This window comes from Sander lucioperca, chromosome 8, assembly GCF_008315115.2.
Source record: "Sander lucioperca isolate FBNREF2018 chromosome 8, SLUC_FBN_1.2, whole genome shotgun sequence".
Lineage (NCBI taxonomy): Eukaryota > Metazoa > Chordata > Actinopteri > Perciformes > Percidae > Sander > Sander lucioperca.
Window position 1 is genome coordinate 26297177 of NC_050180.1, and position 10000 is coordinate 26307176.

Below are 10000 nucleotides of genomic sequence, written 5' to 3' on the forward strand. Positions count from 1 at the left end.
CACGTAGCCTCGCGATAACACGCCACTTGGCTTAAGGAAAGTGCTGTGTATGTTTACGCAAAGTCATGATGTCACGTTGTAAAACTTACGATAATATCAAACACAATTTGTCCACGACAGTGGAATCACTTGAATAGTCGTTTGGTCGGGCGCCTGGGTAGCTCACCTGGTAGAGCACGCGCCCATATACAGAGGCTCAGTCCTCGCTGCAGTGACCGCAGGTACAGTACCAACCTGCGGCCCTTTGCTGCATGTCATCACCCCTCTCTCTCTCCCCTTTCATGTCTACGCTGTCCTGTCCAATAAAGGCCTAAATGCCAAAAAAATTATCTTTAGTCTGCATAAAGCGACACAAATATTTGCCCCGCCTCGGTGTTAACGGGGTGTCACCTTGCCGGCGATGGTGAAGTGTTTCCAGGCTCGGGCCTCCTGAGTGCTGATGTTCTGGTAAAGCTGGAACGACCCGTTCCTCCATCTGTAGATACCCGAGCCAGGCCGTGAGTCCCTGCAGGACGAAACGCAAGTGTTAACATGGAGACAGCACAGGACACAGGTCAGTCGTCAGGTGAGTTTAGGCCTTACATGGCATAGAAGTGCATTGTGTACCAGACAAATAAGCAGAAAAACAGGAAAGACAGTTAAAGGTCCCATGGCATGAAAATGTCACTTTATGAGGTTTTTTAACATTAATATGAGTTCCCCCAGCCTGCATATGGTCCCCCAGTGGCTAGAAATGGTGATAGGTGTAAACCGAGCCCTGGGTATCCTGCTCTGCCTTTGAGAAAATGAAAGCTCAGATGGGCCGATCTGGAATCTTCCCTTTATGTGTGTGTCCCGTTTACTGCGGTACTAAAATCTGCAATGGAAAACGGACGCACAGTGCGTCAAGTTGAGTCGAGGCGAGGTGAGGCGAGGTGAGTCGAGGTGAGTCGAGGCGAGGTAAGCAGTTACCATGTAATGCAAAAACGCCATTCTGTTTGTGAATCCACAGCTGCGTTGTAACTCTTGGACTTGGACTTGGAGTAAACTTTGCTTAACTGAACTCTTCGTCTCAGATTGATCCTTGTGTTCTGGTGAACTTAAGTCCAATAGAAAGAAGGTGCGGGAACTAGGTAATTGGAGTCAGATTTCTCTGGCCTTAGGGCCTTATTTCGGACAAATTCCCACAATAGATAATAAGTAAAAACCGCCAAAAACAGCTATATCGAAAAGTGACAAAAATGTCCAAAAAGCATAGAATGGGAAAAAGCTACAAAAACGTTGCAAAACAAAAAGGGAAAAAAAGTTGTAAATAAGAGAGTAGTAGAAAGTAACAAAAAGCGCCAAAAGAAATGTTGCCTATATGGCCGGCTCTGCCTTTAACACCAAGCAGGCGGTGTTTTGGTACTGCAGGACGAGATGGGACGGTTACTATGGAGACAGCAGAGGACAGATTAACACTCGTGTTGTCTTCCCCGTCGACCATGTTGCAACTTTTTGTTTTTCTGGGTTAAAATGTAAAAAGAATTCCAACATTTTGGTCGTCTTTTTCGACACTTTTGTCACTTTTTTTAAGTTTCTGTCAATATTTTTCTATATTTTTCTTTGACGTTTTTTTTTTTAAGCTTTTCCCATGTTTTTGAAGATTATCCTGAATTTTTTGTCACTTTTTTCCAAATTTTTTGTCACATTTTTCTGTGCTATTTTGACATTTTTTTCCTACGTTTTTCAATGTTCTATTATCAATTTTTCTTTACATGCTATAACATTGTAGCCTGGTTGACCCCAAGGGCGTCACCAACGGACGCCGCTCAAATGCTTCTGGGTGCAATTGGATAGTCCTTCAACCAATCAGAGCAACGATCCAGGTGACGTAGCAGCTACAGCGGCATCAACGAGTTTGGTGGCCGTCATGTTGAATGTAAACAAGAAGCTGCTCGCCGCCGCTGAGCTATCGTCATCATGTAGAGCCCGCCTCAACGGTTGTGATTGGTGTAAAGCCCTCCTCAGTGATTGTGATTGGTGTAGAGCCCGCCTCAACGGTTCTGATTGGTGTAAAGCCCTCCTCAACAGTTGTGATTGGTGCCTCGATTTGGAGAAATTGGAAATGGGCTTGGAAGACGGACTTGCAGAGCAAATCTCAAATTTGCCGGAAGGTCATCAGGGTTTTCCCAGGCTAGTAAAATTGAATAAAACCCCCAAATTCAATGAAATTAGTGAACTGATCATTTATTTAACTTGTGAAGAGTGTTGTATGGACCCATCCACGTTATTTATTTTAAAATTTGGTTGAAAGAAACCCAAATTTGACCCAAGAAAATGGGTCAGAGTTGAGGGTTAACACCAACAGGAGGTGTTTGTTTACCTGTTGGCTGCGGCCATGAACAGGCCCTCAGACGGGACGGAGAAGATTTCGACATCGAAGGTTTCGGAGCTGGTGTACAGATCCTGGTAGTCCTCCACGTAGTCCAAACGCTCCGGATCTAAAGGAGACACAGCAGAGACATTTTACCAATATTGTGCAAGACAACACAGCAGCGGATGTGTCTCTGTCCTCATACTTTCTGACTGTGCTGTTTACTAATATTTTTCAGATATTTTTCAGGCAATTTGCTGTTCTAAACTATAGGTATTTGTATTGGTACCGGTATCAACATGTTTTGAACGATTCCCAGCGCTAGCTACCACAATGACTTAATTTGGCTGAACTAATCGATTGATGTTTCAGGTACGTAGGTCGTAGGTAGGTAGGTCACTGGTGGTGAAAGCTCAGGTGCTGGCTGGGGGGGAGGAAAGGGGACGTTCGAGGACTGAAGGGAGGAGTGAGGATCGTCTACTCGTAAGTAGTCTACATCCACGACCGTCCACTTCCTTGATTGTTCAGGTGCGCCGGAAAGTCGGCCGGATGTCCGTCCCCTTCCTCTTTCTTTGTGTTGCCGTTCTAACCTCCGGTGGATTCAGAATAGATCTTTGGCAGCTCCTATGTTTACTTGTGTCTGACTCCTCTCTCGGTCAGTCTGCCGTTTCCTCTTTCTCTGTTCCTCCGACAATGCTTTCCTAGCTTTCTGCTTCTTTTTTGCCGGCTCAGCCATGACGATAGTGTGAAAAACTCCATCGCTACCTTGTTCTTACAGCCAGCCGGTTCCTGAATGTGTGCAGTGCCGTAAAGCAATTTGTTACATGGCGAAACCTGATATCACGCCATACTTCTACGCTCGCCGGCCCAAAGTTGCAAGGGTGGTTTTTCAGCTCACAGGCACTAGAGGGAAGCGAGATGACCATTTAACCCGAAAAAAGTCATATGACCATTCCAATGACTCTGAAGCTGTTCAGTTAAAGGTCCCATGGCATGAAAATTTGTCACGGTTGTGACTTTGTGTTTCCTGTTTTATTTTGAAATCTGTTTGTTCTCACTTGTCTAGTTTACTTCCTGTTTTCTGTTTTCCCGCCTGTTTGATTGTTCTGCCCCGCCCTGATGTGTTCCACCTGTTTGTATCACCTGTCCCTTGTTAGTGTTCATTTCCCTGTGTATTTAGTCTCTCTGTTTCTCTTGTCGTTGGTCGGATTCTTGCTTTCTGTTAGTGTGACTTCTGTTCGTGTGTTTCGTGTTGTGTGCAGCCTGTGGTGTATTCCTGGTGAGAATAAATCAGTTTGAACTGCATTTGGGTCCTAACCTTCTCTACCACCCTGACAAAATTTCACTTTATGAGTTTTTTTAACATCAATATGAGTTCCCCCAGCCTGCCTATGGTCCCCCAGTGGCTAGAAATGGTGATAGATGTACACCGAGCCCTGGGTATCCTGCTTTGCCTTTGAGAAAATGAAAGCTCAGATGGGCCGATCTGGAATCTTCCCTTTATGATGTCATAAGGGGAAAGGTTACCTCCCCTTTCTCTGCTTTGCCCGCTCAGAGAATTTGGCCCGCCCATGAGAGAGAGAGAGACATCATGGCTTTCAAACGAGCAACATGGCAGTTGGTCAAGGTCACACCCCCACCCTCCACCTTACCCCCCCCCCCTCTCTCTCCTCCTCAATAGCTACAGACACAGAAATGGCACATAGTAAGGAAAGCTCATCGTGGGACTGGCTCTAGTGGCTGTAATTCTGCACCAAGGCTGAATTATGGAAAAGAGACTTCAGATACAGTATTAGGGGACCACTAAGGCCTATATAAAAGAGACTTCAGATACAGTATTAGGGGACCACTAAGGCCTATATAAAAATATCCATGTCATGGGACCTTTAAGGTAAATTAAGCTAAACAAAACTGCATAGTTCCCCTTTAAAGAAATGCCAATAAACCGAGTAGTTATTCTCCCATCCAGGAATGCTGTGTGGACTAGCCAGACCTTCCTCCGCAGAGCTGTGGAGGAAGGTCTGGCAATGTGAGACTACTGTGAATGTAAATGATGAGGACTTGTGAAGGACTTCCAGACTCACTGTGCAGCAGAGTGGTCCATGTGAGTCCGTCACAGATGAACAGACCTTTCCTCTGAGCGTTAAACCACAGCTGGCCCTGCTCTGGTCCGGAGCACGGAGGAGGGTTCCCCAAAGTCACTCTGGCCTCCGCCTCTGCAACACAACCACACAAACATAGTCCTGGTTGTGTTTCATACAGGGGGGTTGGACACAAAAACAAGAACACAGCTGTACCGTGTTGTTGTTTTTAAAAGCTGAAAGTCAGCACCTGTCGGTCACTGCTGTCATGGTAACACACATCAAACAGTCGGAGAGACCCCGACATACAGACACACACACACACACACACACACACACACACACACACACACATACACACACACACACACACACACACACACACACGCACACACACACACACACACACACACACACACACACACACACACACACACACACAACCAGACATATACACACACACATACACACACACACACACATCCATACACACACACACACACACACACACACACACAGACATATACACACACACACACACACACACACACACACACACACATATACATATACACACAGGAAAGGAAAGCTTACATCCTGTCAGTCATTTTGTGGCTCAGGTTACTGAATCACTGATACCATCACAACCTGAAGTTTACAGCCCAAACACACACACACACACACACACACACACTGTAACATAAAGAAACTTTTAACAAACCACAACCACCAGCACTGAAAGATAAGAGCGATCAAAGTGCCTTGATGTGAAACTGATCCACTGGTTTTTATCCGGGTTTCTCTACGTGAACAAAAGTATGTCGACAGCCGGCTGTTAGGGTTTTATTTTCAGCTCTTAACCAAGCGGCAACTTCCCGGTCTGAAAAGTGAAGCCAATGCTGAAGCCCCTTAAACAGTCCCTCCAGAAAAACGTGATTATGTGATCGCATAATTCAATGCATAATCAGCCAAAGTCTACATATTTATGCGGGGACCGCATTTTTTCAAATATGCCGCATTTTCGCGCATAAATTGCCGATTTTCGTTGCAAAAAAATCCCATCTCTTAGCAGAAAGTTGAAAATGTTGCGTTTACTTCACACAAGAGCAGCCATTTTCCCCTGTTGCCATGGGCATGTTATGAAGTGATGTAATTACGTCATCGAAAAGCTGCAAATGCCATGATGAAACCGCAGTTTTTGCAAGTTCCCGCAATTTTTGCAAGTTCCCGCAATTTCATTGCATAAAATTGCATAAATATCCTACATATTCCATCGCATTTTTTAAGAAAACGTGCCGCATAATCAAGGAGTTTTTACTCGCAACAATCACAAAAAAACTCTGTATTTTTCTGAAAGGACTGCTTAAAGCTTCCAATTCCAATTGCACCTGACTGCAGTATGCAGATCGGGGTTGGGCTAAATGTGGGCGGAGCTAAACATTTGACTCCGCGTGGGCGCCATCTAGTGGCGGAGATCAGGCAGCACATTCTCAGACGATGTGGGCGTTTTCACGGCAGTTCGTGAAATGGGCACGTTATTTTTAATCTATTGATTCGTGTACACGGACACGATTATCTTGTGTATTTCGTGGTGGTCAGCAAGTAATGAAAAGGAAGCATCTATACGGAGGTTGGGTTTCGGAAAAGAAGAACGGGGCAAGGACGCATTACACGCCGGGACATGATCCGCCGTCTCTGGGGTGAACGTCCTGTGCAATATTATGGACTCAGACACACATTCTTCCTCTTCCGGTTGCTATTGGGCAAGTGTGCGGAGTCAGACGTTTAGCTCCACCCACGTTTAGCCACTCCTCGATCTGCGTACTGCAGTCAGGGCTTACTCCTGCATTCTCTTTAACTTCCAGCAGGGGGAGACTCCTTAAGCCCCTGACACACCAACCTGACGGCCGACCGTTGGCAGCTGATCAGTTGGCTCCCCGAGGTCCAAAAAGTGCCTCAGAACACACCGAAGAGACGCCGACTTGAGCGTGTAATACGTCTCCATAACTGCAGGTGGAGCTAATCTGTATTGTCACCCAAAAAATTAAAACTGGCAGCTGAATGGATGACCTCGCCAGACTGTCAGACGGCCGATTATCGGGCTGGTTTATCAGGGCCCTTAAACCTGCATTCTCTGTAACTTCCAGCAGAGGGTGACTCCACTGGCTCCAAAAAGAAGTACTGTATGTTTCTATAGCAGTCTATGAGAAAATGAGCCGACTTCTCACTTGATTTATCACCTCAATAAACATTTTCATAATGAGTTCATGGTTTCAAGCGCTAGTTTCAAGTCTTCTTCAACACAGCATGATGTTCATTTAGTAAACAATGGTCCCATTTATTGTAAAACAGATGATAAAGCAGGGGATACTTTACGACCTGTCAATCAGGCCAGAGGCTTAGCAATGCTAACCATGCTAACAATAGGGGACATTAAAAAAGCCCTCAACTGGTTTTTGTCTGTCATCTTATGTGTATACTTGCATATTTCTATTGTGTGCGGGCAGTGCATTTTAGTTTTTTATTTATTCTACTTATTTCTGTTTTGTCTTTTTGTGCAGCACTTTGGAAACCTTGCGTTTGTTAAAATCGTGCTATATAAATAAAGTGGATTGGATTGGATTGTCTGTGTTTTCATCTTAAACTTTGACCCGTTCACATCCTCACAGCTCCACCCTTTCCGTCCAAATATGCTCACTTCTGGCTCCTAAAAACCAAGATGGCGACGGTCAAACTGCCAAATTCAAGCCTTCAAAACGGCCGTCCACGAACGAAACAGACTGCTAGACTTTTAAACAGCTTCTCCTCACCGTACGGGTAAAGCGGTCCACGGTGGTCGGGCTGAAGAGGCGTGGACCTGAGGACCTGGGGGACGGACAGCTCGGCCAGGCTTGGGTCAGAGGTCGGACACAGTCTGGACGTAGCGTCTGAACCAGGAAGTAGAACCAGCTGACGCAATAAACCCTGCACACAGACAGAATGGTTACAGTTACAATGCTTTCAGCGGCTCTTAGGGTCTTTCTGAAGTCCTGATCCAGATCCCAGACTCACAGAGAAGCGTCCCCTCATCCTCCTCCGGCTACCGATGAAGAACCTGGACCCTCTGGTGCTCAGAGCGCTGGGGAAGGACTGGGCCTGTTTACTGGGAGACAGAAACCAGTTAATACTCAGAGCGCTGGGGACGGACTGGGCCTGTTTACTGGGAGACAGAAACCAGTTAATACTCAGAGCACTGGGGAAGGACTGGGCCTGTTTACTGGGAGACAGGAAACCAGTTAATACTCAGAGCACTGGGGAAGGACTGGGCCTGTTTACTGGGAGACAGGAACCAGTTAATACTCAGAGCACTGGGGAGGGACTGGGCTTGTTTACTGGGAGACAGGAACCAGTTAATACTCAGAGCACTAGGGAAGGACTGGGCCTGTTTACTGGGAGACAGGAAACCAGTTAATGCCACAACTAAGCCTGTTTACTGGGAGACAGGAAACCAGTTAATGCCACAACTAAGCCTGTTTACTGGGAGACAGTAAACCAGTTAATACCATGACTAAGCCTGTTTACTGGGAGACAGGAAACCAGTTAAAGGGGAACTATGCAGTTTTAGCTTAATTTACCTTAACTGAACAGCTTGGGAGTCATTGGAATGGTTATATGACTTTTTTTTCGGGTTGAATGGTGGTCGTCTCGCTCCCCCCCTAGTGCCTGTGAGTGGAAAAACCACCTCGCAACTTTGGGTCGGCGAGCCAGCGGCCTCAGCGTCAGGAAGTATGGCGTGATATCAGGTCTCACCATGTAACAAGTTGCTTCATGGCACTGCACACATAACGCCCATTCAGGAACAAGGTAGCGATGGAGTTTTTCACACTATTGTCATGGCTGAGCTGGCTAAAAAGAAGCAGAAAGCTAGGAAAGCATTGTTGGAGGAACAGAGAAAGAGGAAATGGCAGACTGACCGAGAGAGGAGTCAGACACTAGGAAACATAGGAGCTGCGTTTTCAGAATGGCGAGAACTGAGACAAACAGAAGTCTGCAGATCTGATGCTGACCTGGCGTTCTTGCTGTTGCACTTGTAAGTATTTTTGGGATAAACTCAGACCTCAGGGTGTTTGCTATTGTCGGTAAAGTTTTTTATTATGATCGCTGTCTGTTACGGGTTTACTAGCTGTCTACCTCAGTGGACATGGCTCTGTGCGTTCTCAGTGGACATGGCTCTGTGCGTTTTCAGTGGACATGGCTCCGTGCGTTCGCCGGCTTCTTTGAAAACAAATGCACATGACCAGAGGGAGAAGATGGGAGGGGGGAGATTCGACAATGAGTTTTTACGACAGTGTTGCCAAATATGTATTCCGAAGCTGTAGGGGGAGCTCTATAGAGAAACCTGCCAGCAAAATGGGAGAAAACAGCGAAGAAATTGCCAAAACTGCATAGCGCCACTTTAATGCTCACAGCGCTGGTGAACAACTGGGCCTGTTTACTGGGAGACAGGAACCAGTTACTGTGGATTTCCACTGGATGCGGAACATCTGCGGACCGGCTCCGCTGTGGAACGGCTGCGTGCTCCGCTGTCCGTCAATACCCACTAGGTCCAGATTTGTTGCGGCACGGCTGCGGCCATGACTGACAGCTGTAGTCACGAGGACCCACGAGATCTCGCGAATTCACGTAGAATAGAACCACAAAACCACCACCAGTTAGTTTCCATCCAGAGGAGTAGAGGGGAAACAACTCTGTGCTGTGTTTTCAAGGTGTAGTGCAGGGAAATATGATCCGCCGTGAGCGCGGTGTATTTTACTTTGAAAATTAACCGGATGTTTTATTTTGTTTCTGTACTCGACTTCCTGTCCCGCACTATCTGCCGTGTGCTGAATAGCTCTCCGGCGTCCGGCAAAAATAGAAGCTCTGGGTATCTGCTCCGGAGGGCTGGGACCGCCGGAGCTGGGACGGAGTCGGGACGCAGACGTTCCGCAGTCAATGGAAATACACACACTGCCTTTAATGGAAACCTAATAACTCCATCGACGTTCCGGAGCCGTTCCGCAGCCGTTATGCATCCAGTGGAAATTGCCGGTTAGTCTGACTTCCTGATTTGTCAGATATCCAGCTTCACACTGACTTCACTGCGGGTTGAAGTTGGTTCATAAAATGGTCTCTCAGTAGTTTTATTTTTGGCTGTGTGTGTTCATACTAACAACAAGTCCACCACCGCTTCAACACGTTTCAGAATAAGCAGTCCTTCCAGAAAAATGAGTTTTTTTGTGATTGCGATTTTTGCAGCTTTTCGATGATGTTCACGTCGCGTAATTACGTCACTTCATAACGTTCCCAAGGCAACAGGGGAAAATGGCTGCTCTTGTGTGAAGTAAACACAACATTTTTCAACTTTCTGCTAAGATATATGTGACTTTTTTTGCAACGAAAACGCGGGGATTATGAAATCATGCAAGCCCCGCATATTTTGCGCGGAAATCGGCAATTTATGCGGCAAAAGTGTGGCGTATTTGAAAAAATGCGGCCCCCGCATAAATGTGCGGACTTTGGCTGATTACGTAGTCATTGACTCACAGCTCCAGAGGCAGTCCACAGT

At 46.4% G+C, this 10000-nt stretch overlaps 1 protein-coding gene across 1 annotated transcript in view; it reads right to left on the reverse strand.

Annotated features, from left to right (window-relative positions):
• Positions 1–10000, reverse strand: part of LOC116062647 (thrombospondin-type laminin G domain and EAR repeat-containing protein) — a 30109-nt gene that overhangs the window by 9591 nt on the left and 10518 nt on the right. Inside the window, exons 4-9 of the mRNA XM_031317346.2 lie at positions 9979–10000; positions 7468–7558; positions 7227–7380; positions 4420–4551; positions 2345–2462; positions 391–505 (exon numbers count right to left, since the gene is read on the reverse strand). The exon at positions 9979–10000 is cut by the window's right edge and continues 211 nt beyond it. Coding sequence (XP_031173206.1) covers positions 391–505; positions 2345–2462; positions 4420–4551; positions 7227–7380; positions 7468–7558; positions 9979–10000 — 632 coding nt within the window. The remainder of the gene's footprint in view (positions 1–390; positions 506–2344; positions 2463–4419; positions 4552–7226; positions 7381–7467; positions 7559–9978) is intronic.